This window comes from Mus musculus, chromosome 12 (assembly GCF_000001635.26).
Source record: "Mus musculus strain C57BL/6J chromosome 12, GRCm38.p6 C57BL/6J".
In the NCBI taxonomy this organism is placed as follows: Eukaryota; Metazoa; Chordata; class Mammalia; order Rodentia; family Muridae; genus Mus; species Mus musculus.
This window is the reverse complement of record NC_000078.6, coordinates 59103783-59122219: the sequence shown is the minus strand read 5'-3', so window position 1 is coordinate 59122219 and position 18437 is coordinate 59103783. Positions and strand designations below refer to the sequence as shown.

The window sequence follows — 18437 nt, the reverse complement described above, 5'->3', positions numbered from 1 at the left end:
AAAAGGTAGGGAGAAAGTGGGCAGCCTTGTCTAGTCCCTGATTTTAGTGGGATTGCTTCCAGCTTCTCTCTATTTACTTTGATGTTGGCTACTGGTTTGCTGTAGATTGCTTTTATTATGTTTAGGTATGGGCCTTGAATTCCTGATCTTTCCAGAACTTTTATCATGAATGGGTGTTGGATCTTGTCAAATGCTTTTTCTGCATCTAACAAGATGATCATGTGGTTTTTGTCTTTGAGTTTGTTTATATAATGGATTACATTGATGGATTTTCATATATTAAACCATCCCTGCATCCCTGGAATAAAACCTACTTGGTCAGGATGGATGATTGCTTTAATGTGTTCTTGGATTCGGTTAGCGAGAATTTTATTGAGGATTTTTGCATCGATATTCATAAGAGAAATTGGTCTGAAGTTCTCTATCTTTGTTGGGTCTTTCTGTGGTTTAGGTATCAGAGTAATAGTGGCTTCATAAAATGAGTTGGGTAGAGTACCTTCTACTTCTATTTTGTGAAATAGTTTGTGCAGAACTGGAATTAGATCTTCTTTGAAGGTCTGATAGAACTCTGCACTAAACCTGTCTGGTCCTGGGCTTTTTTTGGCTGGGAGACTATTAATAACTGCTTCTATTTCTTTAGGTGATATGGGACTGTTTAGAAGGTCAACTTGATCCTGATTCAACTTTGGTACCTGGTATCTGTCCAGAAATTTGTCCATTTCGTCCAGGTTTTCCAGTTTTGTTGAGTATAGCCTTTTGTAGAAGGATCTGATGGTGTTTTGGATTTCTTCAGGATCTGTTGTTATGTCTCCCTTTTCATTTCTGATTTTGTTAATTAGGATTTTGTCCCTGTGCCCTTTAGTGAGTCTAGCTAAGGGTTTATCTATCTTGTTGATTTTCTCAAAGAACCAACTTGTTTTCTTATTCTTATTATACCACTTCATTTGGCACTAACAATTTGCTCAAGAATCTTTAAGTCATAGTATTAACTCATTTAGTATAATTTTCCCAAAGGAACAGAAACTAAAATTCAAGATTAAAAAAAAAAAATCCTTGGAGTATGGGGTATAGCACACACCCTTAATTCCAGCACTCAAGAGACGAGGCAGAGGCAGAGGCAGAGGCAGAGGCAGAGGCAGAGGCAGAGGCAGAGGCAGAGGCAGAGGCAGAGGCAGAGGCAGAGGCAGAGGCAGAGGCAGAGGCAGAGGCAGAGGCAGAGGTAGAGGCAGAGGCAGAGGCAGGTAGCTCTCTGAGTTGGAGGCCAGCCTGGATTACAGAGTGAGTTCCAGGACAGCCAGGACTATACAGAAACAAAAACAAAAAACAAAAAAATAAAAAAACAAAAAAACAAAAAAACAAAAAAAAAAAAGAAAAAGAAAAAGAAAAAGAAAAAAAAAGAAATGACTTAGAATGATTCTTACCTATATATACCTCACAGTGCTTCACTTTCCATGAAATTGTATGTATGAGTTCTTTGATAAAGTGGATGTTGTTAGGATTTTGTTGTGGTTTGTTTATTTTGTTTTCTTTCTTTTTTAAAAAAGATTTATTTATTTATTTATTTATTATGTATAAGTACACTAGCTGTCTTCAGACACACCAGAAGAAGGTGTCAGATCTTATTATGGGTGGTTGTGATTATGTGGTTGCCGGGATTTGAACTCAGGACCTCTGAAGAGCAGTCAGTCCTCTTAACCACTGAGCCATGTCTTCAACCCTAGTTTTGTATTCTAACACAGGGTTTCATAATAAATAAATAAATAAATAAATCTTTTTTAAAAAAGAAAGAAAACAAAATAAACAAACCACAACAAAATCCTAACAACATCCACTTTATCAAAGAACTCATACATACAATTTCATGGAAAGTGAAGCACTGTGAGGTATATATAGGTAAGAATCATTCTAAGTCATTTCTTTTTTTTTCTTTTTCTTTTTCTTTTTCTTTTTTTTTTTTTTTTGTTTTTTTGTTTTTTTGTTTTTTTATTTTTTTGTTTTTTGTTTTTGTTTCTGTATAGTCCTGGCTGTCCTGGAACTCACTCTATAGACCAGGCTGGCCTGGAACTCAGAAATCCGCCTGCCTCTGCCTCCCAAGTGCTGGGATTAATGGTGTACTCCACACCGCCCAGCATCTAAGTCATCTCTATACTAGGTAAAATTATTGCAAAAGATTTAAAAATCTATGGGGTGATTGAGATGTCTCATCTCTGAAAGGTGCTTGCTGGCAAGCCTAACAGATTTGATCCCTAAGACTCACATGGTGGAAGGAGAGAACAGACTCCAGGAAGTTGTCTTCTGACCTCTACATCTGTATCATGGCGCATGCGCGAGCACACGCACACAAGGAGAGAGAGACAGACGGACATACAGAGAGCACTAAGAATCTAAATGAAAATTTAAAATCCAACTTACACTTTCTAAAAGAATTTCAATTGGTGAAAGAGCAGAGCTCATGAAACCGTAGACATCAATTTGTAGTAAATACTTCAGAAGCTGAAAGTCTGCAGCATGCTCTGTTGTTTTAGAAATAGAAAATATTACCACATGATATCATTTCCTAATTTAATTTATTCTTCAGTTGGTGAATTGGAACAACAACGACAAAAAAAAAAAACAAAAAAAAACAAAAACAAAAAACAAAAAAAAAAAAAAACGTTTCTTACCTTTTGGAGAAACTAGCTGTGTATCAAGCAAGGCTCCTTCCGCAGACCCGTCTGTTTGTGCCACAGAGAGCTCTTCAGGGTCCGCCCAGGAATTTGAATCGTCCTCGTTCCTTTTAGAAGATGAGGGTTTGAAATGTACCCCTTCATGTTCTTCCATGGGTAACTCCACTTCAGAGTCTATATCTACGAATACATAAAGAGAAATGTCTTTTCTAACATACTTGCTTTGTCACTGGCTTCCTTTTGTTTTCTGAAGTTATATTGTTTGAGACACCATGGCTAGTATGACCCTTCACTTGAGAAAATGCACAAAACATTAACTGTGACCCGTACAAGTCCCCAAGGTAGTATGACAAATGACCACAGGCTTTTGTCTTAAGCTATAGAGTTCAGTCTGTTAGACTTTTGGAAGTCAAAATCTTAAAGCCATCTTTGCTGGACTGCGTGCCTTCTGGAAACTTGGAGGAAGATTCAAATGCTGGTCTTCTGTAGCTTCCAAAAGCCTCCCTCATTCCTCACTTGGTAGAACCACTTTCCATTCTCCAGCACGGATACATCCTGTCATCTCTTACTCACACTGTCCTGCTCGCTTAACCGTGAGGTGATAGTGCACCTAAAGAATAGCTTCTAAAGTCCTTCCTGCTTGTGAAATAACATGCTTACAGGCTGGAGGTTAAGACAGAGGCTTGGAAGGACCTTTACTCAGATGACCACATAGTGCTGGATACCTTGGCCAAGGAAGACTAAAACAGCAACAGCAACAACAACAACAGCAACAGAAACAACAACATTAAAAACCTGTACTCATTTAAGCAAGCAAACATATTTTTTTACTTTAAAAATGATGCCAAGCATGGTACCACAAGTCTGTAATCCCAACATTTCATAAATAAAGACAAAAGAGTCACAAATTCAACACCAGCCTGGGCGTCTTAGCCAGAACCAGGCTTAAAAAAATAAAGCCTGGACCTAATGTAACATCAACTTTCTCCTACTCTGCGAGCTCATGACTAAGAATAATAAAAAGGTCCCACTAAGATTCCATTCCTTGGGCTGACAGGATGACTCAGTGAGTGAAGATGCTTGTTGCCAAACATGATAAGCAGAGTTCAAGCCCCAAGATCCGCATGGCGGAAGACGAGAACCAGCTCCGGCAATTCGTCTTCTGGTTGTCACGCATACACCATGAAGCTTGCATACAAGTGCATACAGAGCCATACACTCGTATAAATAAAAATAAACATTTTTAAAATAATCAATCAATCAATCATTCCTGGGGTTGGAAAGATGGTTCAGTGGTTAAGCGCACTTGTTACCTTTCAGAGGACTCAGTTGCAACTCCCACCACCCACATCACAGCTTACAACCACCTGTAACTGAATTCCAGCAGACCCAGTACCAGCTTCTGGTGGTACACACACACACACACACACACACACACACACACACACACACACATATATATATATATATATATATATACATATATACACAGGCGCAAAACACTCACATAAGTAAAATAATAAAATTAATTTAAAAAAAAAGATTTCAGCCAGGTGCAGTGGTGCATGCCTCTGATTCCCACACTCAGGAAGCAAAGGCAGGCAGATCTCTGAGTTTGAGGCCACTCTGTGTGTGTGCACAGAGTGATTCCAAGACAAGACTACACAGAGAAACTCTGCCTGAAAAAAACAAAAAACAAAAAAAGATTCCTTTCCTGTTAGAAACATTTATCCAAAAAGATACAATATGTAGACATCACTCAATGAAAACGATTTTGCTTACTTTATCTGCTAGAAGAACCAGACAATCAGAATGACAAAAATTATTGACAGTAGCTGCAGGCTGCTTAATATCGGTTGCTAATTCTAATTAATAAATAGAACGAATGGTTACACCAAGAAAGGCCATACTAGAACTTACAGTGATTGATTTCCAAGTTCTAAACCTGATGGAACTTGATTTCGTGTATATAATAATGTAAACCATTAAATATAAAAGACCATGGCTCCAAGGAATAAACAAGAAAAAGATTGGCAGAGATAAAACCATGACACTCTGTAGTTCTGTGTTGGCTCTGTACATGGAAGATACTGACGTTATAAAAATATAAAAATAGCAAAGTATGAAACTCAGGCTGCCATGAGTTTGCACACACAGATGCCTCTTTTCGCTTTCAAGCCAAGTATAGCACAAGGCTGTGCTGAGAAACTAAGTTAAGAGCAATACTAAGCTGTATCTTATATTATCTTGGCTTTGAGCACTTCAGGCAAAGAAAAGCTCACACAAGATTACTGCTTCCTTTGGTGATTTCAGAAGGTTCACACACTACTTCAGCAAGATACAGTGTCAAATGACCGGAAACAATCTCAGGAAATTATGAAATTTATCACTACTTTTTTCCCCCTCAGATATTAATTAAATCTGTGTAAATAAAAATCTGTGTTATCAACCAAGCATGGCGGTGCAACCCGTATAATCAAGCACTCGTGATGATAAAGAAGGAGATGGTGAGTTCAAGGTCAGCCAACCCCTGCCTCAAAATTTAAAAACATAGGTTCCAGCAATGTGGCTGTCGAGGTAAAGGCTCTTGCTCCTAAGCCAGAAAGCCTGAGTCTGGTCCCTGGGACTCACACAGTGGAAAGAAAAAAAAAAAATCAATTTTCACAAATTATTTTCTGACCTCTAGATGTGTGCTGTAGCACACCTGTCCCCTGCCACACACACTCACAAACAGATACACACCAAATAAATAAACAAATGAAAAGAGACCATTTAAGCAGAAAGACTTGTGGTGAGTCCAAGGACAAGGACGTAGTGGAAGTGGATTTGATCAAGACATATTACATACAAGGGTAAAATTGTCAGCCTAAATTAAAAATCTTTTGAAAGCATGTTGTCTTTGGAATGGAAAGAACACTGAACACTCTTCCAGAGGATGAGATTCAATTCTCAGTATCCACGGGGCAGGCAGATCACAACAAATCCAATGCCCTCTCCTGGCCTCCTCAGGCACTAGGCATGTGTGTGATAGACGTAGATGCAGGCAAAAAATACTCATACGTAAAAATAAATTAATTTTTAAAAGCATGTTATCCAACTGATAACAATTTTTATAACTTCAGGGAATATTTCATATCTCAATGAAATAGTATTGATACAAATTTGTACAAAATATTCCTGAACTTTCTGTTTTTCTAATACTCTAAAAAAAAAAAAAAAAAAAAGACCAAGAGTTTCACTCCGTAGCCAGGCGTGGTGATGCACACCTTTAATTCCAGCACTTGGGAGGCAGACATAGGCAGATTTCTGAGTTCAAGACCAGCCTGGTCTCCAGAGTGAGTTCCAGGACAGCCAGGGCTACACAGAGAAACCCTGTCTCGAAACAAACAAACAAACAAACAAACAAGAGTTTCACTCTGTAGCCTTGAATTCTGGATCCTCTTCCCTCAACCTCTTAAGGATTAGGATTACAGACAAACGCCACCACACCTAATTCACAAATACATTCTTTAAATATCACAACATGCCTGAACTCAACTTCAAAATAAAAGCATAGGAGCACATCCATTGAAAAAACCTACATTTTTTTGAAAGAAAAATAGCAGAATTTATTGAAAAACAAAGACAAAAATAAATGAAAAAAAATAAAAGAAGATAGTGAATTGACTTATATTCTTATAAAAATTGCAGTTCTTGCCAAATTAAGCTGAGAATTCTACAGGAAACCTACATTTCAAAAATATTTATCTGACCAGAGAGATGACAGCTCGGTAGGCAAGAGCACTGTGATCAAGCCTGACAACCTGAGTTTCATCCCTGGAACAAACAGGCTACAAGGAGAAAAACAGCTCCAGAAAATTTTCCACTGACCCCCAAACAAGCACCATGGCGCACACAGACACACTCAGTAAAATAAGTTGCAGTGGAAGAATATCTAAAGAATGATGTCTTCCCCAACTCGTGGATACTTCATTCCTCCCTAGAATACGGAATAAAATATCCATGGAAGGAGTTGCAGAGACAAAGTTTGGATCTGAGACGAAAGGATGGACCATCCAGAGACTGCCCCACTTGGGGGTCCATCCCATAATCAGTCTCCAAATGATGACACCATCGCATATGCCAGCAAGATTTTGCTGAAAGGACCCTGATATAGCTGTCTCTTGTGAGGCTATGCCGGTGCCTGGCAAACAGAAAAGTGGAGGCTCACAGTCAGCTATTGGATAGAACACAGGGCCCCCAATGGAGGAGCTAGAGAAAGTACCCAAGGAGCTGAAAGGATCTGCAACCCTATATGTGGAACAACAATATGAACTAACCAGTACCCCTCGGAGCTCGTGTCCCTAGCTGCATATGTAGCAGAGGATGGCCTAGTTGGCCATCATTGGGAAGAGAGGCCCATCGGTCTAGCAAACTTTATATGCTCCAGTACAGGGAAAAGCCAGGGCCAAGAAGTGGGAGTGGGTGGGTACGGGAGCAGGGCTGGGAGGAGGGTATAGGGGACTTTTGGGATAGCATTTGAAATGTAGATGAAGAAAATATCTAATAAAAAATAATTCTAAAAAGAAAAAAAAAAAAAAGAATGGCGTCTTCCACAGAACTAACTTCTTTTTTTTTAAACCCATTTATTTATTTATTATATCTAAGTACACTGTAGCTGTCTTCAGATGCACCAGAAGAGGGTGTCAGATCTCAAATAGATGGTTGTGAGCCACCATGTGGTTGCTGGGATTTGAACTCAGGACCTTCGGAAGAGCGGTTGGTGCTCTTAACCGCTGAGCCATCTCTCCAGCCCCCAGAACTAACTTCTAAATTTCTGATTTCAAACACTCGTAGGTCAAAATTACTATGTTTATAATGGTGCACCATATACTTATATCCATGACAGATCCAAAGAGCCATCAGTTTATTCCAAGACGATCAGTGACTGGGTTAGCCAGTCAGATGACTCAGCAGGTAAAAGACGCTTACCTCGCAAACCTGACAACCTGAGTTCAAACCCCGGAGCCCTCAGTAAGAGAAGGAAAAGGACTCCCAACACTGTCCTCTAACCTCTACATATGAACCACGGCACGTTCACACACACACACACACACACACCACATGGCATGCACAGTAACAAATATATTTTTTTTTAAATAACAGAGCCTGAAAGATGGCTCAGAGGTGAAGAACATTTGTTACTTTTGTAAAGCATCCACGAGACAGTTCACAGCTATCTCAAACTCAAGTTCTACGGGATCCAACTTTCTCTTCTGGCCTTCTCTGGCACCAGGACCTCAAGTGGTGCACACATACACTCGTATAGACACTCATACACATACATTTTTTAAAATCTTTTTTTTAAAAGAAAAGAAAATTAATGCAATTTTCAAACAGAGTTTAAATGGATAGAATCAAATGAAAAATTTTTTTAATGTTTTAACTAGTCCTATAATGAAGAACTATATTTAAGAGAACTGTGGCGCACACCATTAATCCCAGCACTCTAGAGGCAGAGGCAGGAGGATTTCTGAGTTCGAGGCCAGCCTGGTCTACAAAGTGAGTTCCACGACAGCCAGGGCTACACAGAGAAACCTTGTCTCGAAAAACCAAAAAAAAAAAAAGGGAGAACTGTGGAATTTACTTCTTTTTCTTTTTTTTAAGATTTATTATTATTATTATTATTATTATTATTATTATTATTATTATTATTATTATTATATCTAAGTACACTGTAGCTGTCTTCAGATGCACCAGAAGAGGGTGTCAGATCTCAAATAGATGGTTGTGAGCCACCATGTGGTTGCTGGGATTTGAACTCAGGACCTTCGGAAGAGCGGTTGGTGCTCTTAACCGCTGAGCCATCTCTCCAGCCCCCAGAACTAACTTCTAAATTTCTGATTTCAAACACTCGTAGGTCAAAATTACTATGTTTATAATGGTGCACCATATACTTATATCCATGACAGATCCAAAGAGCCATCAGTTTATTCCAAGACGATCAGTGACTGGGTTAGCCAGTCAGATGACTCAGCAGGTAAAAGACGCTTACCTCGCAAACCTGACAACCTGAGTTCAAACCCCGGAGCCCTCAGTAAGAGAAGGAAAAGGACTCCCAACACTGTCCTCTAACCTCTACATATGAACCACGGCACGTTCACACACACACACACACACACACCACATGGCATGCACAGTAACAAATATATTTTTTTTTAAATAACAGAGCCTGAAAGATGGCTCAGAGGTGAAGAACATTTGTTACTTTTGTAAAGCATCCACGAGACAGTTCACAGCTATCTCAAACTCAAGTTCTACGGGATCCAACTTTCTCTTCTGGCCTTCTCTGGCACCAGGACCTCAAGTGGTGCACACATACACTCGTATAGACACTCATACACATACATTTTTTAAAATCTTTTTTTTAAAAGAAAAGAAAATTAATGCAATTTTCAAACAGAGTTTAAATGGATAGAATCAAATGAAAAATTTTTTTAATGTTTTAACTAGTCCTATAATGAAGAACTATATTTAAGAGAACTGTGGCGCACACCATTAATCCCAGCACTCTAGAGGCAGAGGCAGGAGGATTTCTGAGTTCGAGGCCAGCCTGGTCTACAAAGTGAGTTCCACGACAGCCAGGGCTACACAGAGAAACCTTGTCTCGAAAAACCAAAAAAAAAAAAAGGGAGAACTGTGGAATTTACTTCTTTTTCTTTTTTTTAAGATTTATTATTATTATTATTATTATTATTATTATTATTATTATTATTATTATATCTAAGTACACTGTAGCTGTCTTCAGATGCACCAGAAGAGGGTATCAGATCTCAAATAGATGGTTGTGAGCCACCATGTGGTTGCTGGGATTTGAACTCAGGACCTTCGGAAGAGCAATCGGTGCTCTTAACCACTGAGACATCTCTCTAGCCCCGGAATCTACTTCTTAAGTAATATGTAAGATAGAATTTTAAGTGTCAGTATGATCCTAGAACAAATAGAAAGTAGTAAATGAATTACTGTTTCATTTCTTTGTTTTTTGGTTTTCAAGGCAGGGTTTTCTCTGTGTAGCCTGGGCTATCCTAGAACTCACTATATAGACCAGGCTGGCCTTGCACTCGTCGAGGTCGACCTGCCTCTGCACTGCCTGGTGTGAATTATTTTTTGAGTGAAGGGGGGGGTTGTTGTTGGTTTTGTTTGTTTGTTTGTTTGTTGGTTTTGGTTTTTTCGAGACAGGGTTTCTCTGCGTATCCCTGGCTGTCCTGGAACTTACTCTGTAGACCAGGCTGGCTGTGAACTCAGAAATCCACCTGCCTGTGCCTCCCAAGTGCTGGTATCAAAGGCGTGCGCCACCACTCCTGGCTAGTTTTTTTTTTTTTTTTTCTTTAAATCTTGTATATTTCTAGATTTGATATGGCTTTGTTTTGATGTAGTCTCTTTTCTTTCCACAGCTCTGATCACCTTTCCTACAAATGCGTTTAGGGATCTAACAAGTTCAGACCAGGGAGTGTCCTTCTAGGAAGCCCTCAACAACCTAGGTCTTAATGTGCAATTATGCACCATTCTCATTTGGGAAGATAGTGGGACCTAAACATCCACATCATACCAGTTGCTGATATTGGACAATAGAATACTTGTATTTTGGAGAATATTGAAATATTAACAAATTGTTCTTGACATTCAGGAAAATCTATTGGTTCTAATGCAAATGTGTTTCCTTCTGACTTCTCAGCATTTGGGGCTAGATCTAAAGTTTTTCTGTCATTCTAGGGACCAGTTATTTCTGTATTATTGATCAATATTTTCTGAGGGTTTTAAAAAAATCTTTTCTTTTTAATTTTTATTTATGTATATGTATGTGTGCCTTCTTCTCTGTAAGTACAGGCAGTGTCCCAAGAGTCCAAAGGGGTGTCATAGCACCTGGAATTGGAGTTCCAATTGGAGCTATCCAGTGTAGGTGCTGTGAACTGAATTCAGGGCCCTAGAACAGTATCAGGTACTCTTAACCACTAAGCCATCTCTCCGATCCTTTTTCTGGGTTTCTGATCTATCCATCACAAGCAAACATAGAATCTGGCTGAGAGCTACATAATGCAGATCTTCACTTAATATACAACCCAGGAGGAGTCAGTTGTGGTGCGAGCCTTTAATCCAAGCACTTGGGACCCTGGTCTAAAAAGTGAGTCTGGGAGGAGGAAGAGGAGGAGGAAGAAGAGGGGAGGGAAGAGGAGGAGGGGAAGGGGAAAGGAATGAGGAATGGGAGGAGGAGGAAGAAGAGGAAGGAAGGGAAGAAGGAGAAACCCTACCAAAAAAATGTGAGGGGTGTTTTTTGTTCTGTGGTTGTTGTTGTTGTTTGCGTGCTTGCTTATTTGTTTGCCTTTTGAAACAGAGTTTCTGTGTGTAGTCCTGGCTATCCTGGAACTCACTGCATAGTCCAGGCTGGCCTCCTTCTCACAGAGATCCACCTGTCTCTGCCTCCGCCTCCAAGTGCTGAGATAAAAGGTGTGCAGCACCACAACTGGCTCAACCCAAGTGGTTTTAATCACAGGAGTGGCTAAAAGATGGGCATCTAAATAGAAGTGCTGATTCTGATATTCACCACTGTCCGGTCCTCTGGTGAACTCTTAGAAATAAGAAAATTAAAAATCTTTCACAATATTTGTGATTAATTTTTTTTAGTATCTTATTTTGATTTTATGTGTCTAAATTGTTGTTTGCTTGTGTATACATGCCATGTACATGGCTGGTACCTACAGAGGCCAAAACAGAGTACGGTATCCCCTGGAACTGGAGTTCTGGGTGATCGTGAGCCATCATGTGGATTGAGAATTGACCCAGAGAATCGTCAATCATTCTTAACCCCTGACCCTAACTCTACTTGAAATTCTCTAGGACATACTACACTTAGAGAAAACCTATGTCGTAGTACTTCTTAGGAAAACAAAATAAAATATAACTGCAGATAGAATAAAATATTATTTAAGAATCAAAACTAGCTGGGTGTGGTAAAGCTCGCTCTTAATCTCAGCACTGGAGGCAAAGGCAGGCATATCAGTGAGATCAAGGCAGGCCTCATTTACATAACAAGACCTTACCTCAAAAAAAAAAAAAAAAAAACTAGACTATTTAATTATTGAAGTTGCCTTTAGCTTAAGTCTCAAGGAAAATCATACACATATGGTCCTATCAGGAATGTCTATAAACTGAGTATCAAGTAAGTGAAATCCTTATCTGCCAGAATGAAAAGCCAACAGACACTGGATAAAATAAATTTATCAAAGTAATATGATATAAAGATCTTATTTAGAAAAATGAGAGAAAAAAACTAAATGGACTTCAAAAACAAAAGCAAAAAAAGAGAGGGCTGGAGAGCTGGCTCAGCGGTTAAGAGCACTGACTGCTTTTCCAGAGGTCCTGAGTTCAATTTGCAGCAACCACATGGTGGCTCACAACCATCTGTAATGGGATCTGATGTCCTCTTCTGGTGTGTCTGAAGACAATGACATCATATTCACATAAATAAAATAAATACATCCTTAAAAATATACATTAAGGGCTGGAGAGATGGCTCAGTGGTTAAGAGCACTGACTTTTCTGAAGGTCCTGAGTTCAAATCCCAGAAACCACATGGTGGCTTACAACTATCCATAGTAAGATCTGATGCCCTTTTCTGGTGTGTCTGAAGACAGCTACAGTGTACTTACATATAATAAATAAATCAATCTAATGTGTATATATATATGTATATATATATGTGTGTGTGTGTATGTATATATATATATGTATATATGTGTATATATATGTATATATATGTGTATATGTGTATATATATGTGTGTGTGTATATATATACTTTTTTTAAAAGAAACTAAGACCAGTGGAACAAAGGTGAGAATAAAGATAGAACAGAAATTGCTTTCACCTAAAAAAGGCTTTGACTATATTTATACTTTTAATTCTATTCACATACTATAGTTCTCTGATAATGAAAATATATTGTGACTATCTTAAAATTTTGACATAACATTAAGGCATTGCTAATCATTCTTTTCCTTAGGTTTTAGTTTATAAGTTCCAGAGTAAAGCAAACAATTGATAAGAACAGTTGCTGTTGGCTAAGACATGGGCTCTTTTTCTTTTTAGAGAGTGTATGCATGTGGGTGTGTGTGAGTGTATGCACGTGGAGGCCAGAGGTGACATCTTGTGTCTGCCTCGGTTGTTCTCCTCTTTACTGAAGCAGGGTCTCTCAGTGAACTTGGAGTTGCACAGTTCCAGCTTGGCTAGCTAGCCAGCTTTGCCCCTGTAGTCCTGTCTGTGCCTTCTGGTTGCTGAGGTCACAAGCAGCCACCATGCCTGCCCAGTGCTTTATGTGTTTGGGGGGAATCCCAAGTCATCCTCATGTCTCCTCGGGTGCTGAATCCCCTGAGCCATCTCCCAGTGCCAGCACGAAATCTTCATCTGATTTGGACTTAGAAAAATAAATGATCTTAACAAGTGCATTAATAAGTCTTTCATACTAACCTGACAGAACGTATCTGCTCGCCAGCATCACGGGGTCTTTCATGCTACCTGTGGGAGAATTTTCAGTGGAAAGTTCTTCAATTTTGTCATTTTCTACTATATCATCTTGATCCAGCATCTTTTTGGAAAATGGTAATTCTGTGTCCTCTGGGAGACTCTGGAAGCCCCAAGGATTATCAAAGAACTTCTTCAGATACTGCATGGAACCAGACTCGTCTGTCTTCTCCAAGACGCTTTCTGTACCTGCCTGGTCTTCGGTTTCCACAGTTACTATTTTCCTTTCTTGTTCCTTTTCAGGGTCAAAGTCACTTCCTATAGGATGTTTGAGGTTATCTACCTCACCATCTTCATTTTCTCCTTTGTCTGAAACAATGTTGTCTTCGTCGGCATTTGTAAAGCCTAGCATACCAAATCCATAGTAAAACCAGCTTGGACTGAGAACCGAGCTATCATTAATGACTGCATCTTCCTTGTCTGTTGAGATTTCTCTGCATGGAGCCGGGACTTCTTCATCTGGTGGAACAGAGCTGGGAATATCTTGTAATGGTGGATTGCTTTCTTTGGACAATAACTCAAGTCCTGCCTCCTCATTTCCAAAACCTAAATAACTTGTAAGGCCCTCACCAAACCAGCCAGAAGCTTGGGGTTTGAGGATACTCTCCGTCTCAGATTCTAGCTCATACTCTTCGTCCGGCACTGAACTGAATTCTAATGTCTCTGATTTTGGCTCTTGCTCAAGTTCCACTTGGGGTTCGCCACTGTGTAATTTCTCCAGGTCACTCTCCTCTTCTAGTGCTAATTCTTGTGTAGGTTCAGTATCTGATTCGAAAACCTTCTCTTCAGCTTCTTCTGTCCCCAGGCCAAACCATCCTTGCCTTTCTGGCTTACTGAGGGATGGCAAGTCTTGGTCAGAGTCTGCAGTGTAATCCTGCTCCCCTCCACCCTGGCTTCCAGCCCCTTCCCAGGCCTTCCACTCACTGGAGAATCGGAAATCATCAGGAGCTTCGGATGCTGGAATTTGGTCCTCCAACAAAGTCCCTTCAGCAGCTGCATATAAGTCAGGTTCTGGCTGAAAATCACCCTCATATATATTATAGTTTTGGTCTTCATCTTTTTCATATGGGTACATATGTTCTTCATCATCTTCACTGTTTAATTCACTCTGTTCACTTCCAAATATGTAGCCTTCTCCAAGAAGACAAAGAAAGTCAGACTCCTAAAAGACAATAATAATAATAATAATAATAATAATAATAATAATAATAATAATCGTAAATGTCTCTCCCTGAATATTTTAAGATGGAGGACTATAGCCAGGTGTGTTGGTTCACACCTAAAATCCCAGCATTTTGGAGACTGCATAGGGAGGATTGTAAATTTGAGACTAGCTCGTCTATATAGAAAGACTGGAAAGATGGCTCAGCAGTTAAGCGCACTTGCTGCTCCACCAAACAACTTGAGCTCACTCACTGCCTAAAACATCAGTTTCAGAGGATCCAACACCCTCTTTCTGCCTCCCAGAGCAACTGTATACATGTGGCATGCATGTTTACAGATACACACAGAGATGTGTAAATAAAAATAAGTGGTTTTTTAAAAAAAAATACTTTATATCAAAAAATAAAATAAAGTAAAAGGGTGACTATAATTTTCCCAGAAATACACAATTAGCTTAACCCCAGGGCACAAAGTAAAATCAGGCCTCTGAGTCTCAGTTAAATGCACCACGACTTACCTCTAAGGGTTAATGCTAGAGACTTAAAATTCTTATAGTATGCTTCATCTGTCATCAAGTATTTGAGAGGTGTCGATTACTGGTAATTTGAGTATATTCCACAAATAAGTTGGGATGAGAAAGTATGCATGTAGTAGCTTACACCTCCTGAGAGTATCCTAGATGAATGGATGCATCTATGCGGTAATTGGTAATCTGAGAGCATGGGCTGGATAGCTTAAGTGTTTTCCCCCAAAAGCATATACTGGAAATTTCATGCAGAAGTCTTAGGAGATGGACCATTACGGTCAGTGATTAGGCCATGAGGTCAGTGTGGATGGATAAAAGCTGTTGTTACTCAGTTTATAGACATTCCTGATAGGACCATATGTGTATGATTTTCCTTGAGACCTAAGCTAAAGGCAACTTCAATAACTAAATAGTCTAGTTTTTTTTTTTTTTTGAGGTAAGGTCTTGTTATGTAAATGAGGCCTGCCTTGATCTCACTGATATGCCTGCAGTGGATTTGTCTAAACTCATCAAATTAAATGCAGTTACTTTGTGTCTTTTTTTTGTAAGCCAATTATTAATCTATATCGATTGGGGTGATGGTATAATTAGTTTTCGATTTAAGAAACAAAACAGGAGCCAGCGAGAGAACACAGCCAGTGAGAGAGCTTGCCAAAAAGCATGATGTCCTAAGTTTGATTCCTGGAGCTTAGACAAATCCACTGCTGTTGCTATCACTACAGTCTAGGGCAGCAGTTCTCAGCCTGTGCGTCATGACCCCTTTGGGGTCCGAACAAATACTTTTATAGGTTAGATATCAGATATCCTGCATATCAGATGTTTGCATTATGATTCATCACAGTAGCAAAATTACTGTTATGAAGTAACAATGAAATAATTTTATGATTGGGGAGGGGTTACTACAACATGAGAAACTGTATTTCAAAGGTCATAGCATTAGGAAGGTTAGAAGCAGTGATCTAGGAAGATACTCCGAAAGTTTCGAGAGGCACTAATGTTTTAAGCTAGGACTTAAAGGGTAAGAGGAAACTAGGTAGGTAAAAGTGGTGCGGGGTGTTCTCCCACAGGAGAAACCCATCAAGTCTCTGGGTTAGTAAAGAGTTGCCACATCTAAGAACAGTCCAAAAGCCAGTCTGTCCAGGAGTGTGTGTGTTATGAAAGAAGAGTGACACGGGACAGGAAGAGCCACAAGATCAGGACCTGTGAGGCCAGGACGGACTGAGTCTAGGCTGTACGCCAGGTTCAATAAAAATTAACAAAAGGAATGACCTGGCCTGATCTTCTGGGTTTGTTTTTATAAGATCCACTGCTGTTTGCAGGATGGGCTTGCGAGGAGCAACATGGGATCGAGGTACTATATAGAGGGCTACTATATCCCAGTCAAGAAGCCTGGCTTCGATGCCTGGCTGCTGACATGGCTCCGTGAGCATTTACTCTACAGGCCTGGGACTGTTGCTCCGATCCCTACAAGGATGGAGGGAGAGAACTGACTCCACAAACCTGTCCTCTGACCTACACAGGCTCACCTCTTACCCTCAGGGTGCACGCTAATGCACAATGATAATTCCATAGGATTGTGAAAAAAGGAGATGGATGGTCATGCCTAGGATACGGTCTACAAGAGTGAAACTGCAGAGAAGAGAATGTGCTACAGATAAAGTACAGAGAAGTGACAGGGCCAACTACCCTGCAGCAAGTGAACAACTAATCCCAGGGCCAACAGACAAGTGTGTGGAAGCAAACAGTTCCATATCATGATGACCTTGCTTGCGGTAAAACCTGGAATCTGAATTAAAGCATCAAGTCAAATTCATACATTAAAATATCACTTTCTGATGCCTTTTTATCTTTTTATTATCAAGCTCAACATCATCTGGAATTTATTCAGAATTCCAATAGCAGTAGGGCAGAGGCCAGCGGGGCACACATGTGCGTGAACACACACACAAGTAAAAAGGAAAATTTAAAAAAAAAAAAAGAATTCCAAAAGCCAATGGCTAGAGAGATGGTTCAGGGGTTAAAAGCAATAGCTGTTCTTCCAAAAGACCTAGATTCAATTTTCAGTACTCACAGGGCTACTCACAACAGTCTATAACTCCAGTTCCAGGGAATAGGATACACTCTTTTGGCCTCTGCAGACATCAGGCATGCATGTGGCACACAGACATACATACAGACAAACACTCATACACATAAAATCATAACATTAATTGATTTAAAAAAATAAAACAGTGGCCAAAGTGTTTGTACAGAGTGAGACCTGGGAAGGAGAAATAACCTATGGTCCGAGTAGGACAACAGTATCAGTGACTGTAACTGATAATAGCTGCCACGTCTGTTCTGTGGCCTTTGTTCGCTCTTTTGTTCCTCTGTCCCTTGGAGGTTGTGCTACGTCATGTGCACTCACGACTCCTAGTTTTCAGGTGATAAAATTTAAGCATGCCTACAGCCTCAGTAAGTGGTTGAGTCCAGCTTTAAACTTACACTTCCTCCAGAATTCACACTTTTAACCACTGTACTCTTTTGCCTGTTACTTGTTCTGAAAGGAAAGTCTTTAATGGTCATCAAGTCTGTTTTATCTCATTGTATTCACATACCCAAACGATGCCAAGGACAAGCTCTTAATAACTGTCCTTTGTGGTTCACTGAGTGAGGTACACAACCAGTGAACATTTATATCAAGGAAACCATTTTTTTGTCAAGAACTTTTAAACTCAACTAAATTGCTGAAAATGAATTTACTCACTTTAGTTGGCATTTCGACTTCTTCAGATATGAACACCTCTTCAATCTCGACTGCATCTCTGGGAAAAAATCCAAAGTCTTTTCCTTTCTATCAAAACAAAGAACAAAGATTTTAAGAGAAAAGTGAATGAGGCAAGAATAGCTATTGGGCCTCATTTTGTCCTGTGACCTTGGCTTTTAGCTATATTAAATCACAAAACATTAATTGGCTATCAAAAATGCCATCTAAAAATCATGAGTGGAGACTGGGGATATAGTTAGGTGATAGAGTTCTTGCTTAGGTTCTGGGTTCATGCCCCGGTGACAAACTAAACCTACAACAATAACAAGAACAGGAGTGAGGCCCCATTGTTGTGTTATATACTCCTGTTATTCTCGTGTGTGTGTGTGTGTGTGTGTGTGTGTGTGTGTGTGTGTGTGTGTGTGTATTTCAAGACAAGGTTTCTGTTTATAGCCTTGGCTGTCCTGAAACTCACTGTGTAGACCTGACTGGCATCAATACTCACAGAGATCTGCCTGTCTCTGCCTCCCAAGTGCTGGGATTAAAGGTGTGTGCCACCACTGTCTGGCAAGATTTATATATTTCTATTTTATGTGTATGGGTGTTTTTTCTGTAGTGCCTGTGGAGACCTGAAGAAACTGTCAGATGGCCTAGACCTGGAATGACAGACAGTTGTGAACTGTCATGTGGTTACTGGGAACCAGGTCTTCTGGCAGTGTAGCACATGCTCTTCACCGCTGGACCACTGTTCCAGCCCATCCCCCACCCTCACCCCCGTG

The 18437-nt window shown here is 39.8% G+C and overlaps 1 protein-coding gene across 8 annotated transcripts in view; it reads right to left on the bottom strand.

Annotated features, from left to right (window-relative positions):
* Window positions 1-18437, bottom strand: part of Mia2 (MIA SH3 domain ER export factor 2) — a 94639-nt gene that overhangs the window by 68001 nt on the left and 8201 nt on the right. For 7 of the 8 annotated variants that reach the window (XM_030246785.1, XM_030246782.1, XM_030246786.1 and 4 more), the window contains exons 3-6: window positions 17659-17745; window positions 13169-14384; window positions 2664-2846; window positions 2413-2513 (exon numbers count right to left, since the gene is read on the bottom strand). In XM_030246785.1, the coding sequence (XP_030102645.1) occupies window positions 2413-2513; window positions 2664-2846; window positions 13169-14384; window positions 17659-17745 (1587 nt within the window). The remainder of the gene's footprint in view (window positions 1-2412; window positions 2514-2663; window positions 2847-13168; window positions 14385-17658; window positions 17746-18437) is intronic. The other variant, NM_001368839.1, reaches the window with a different exon arrangement.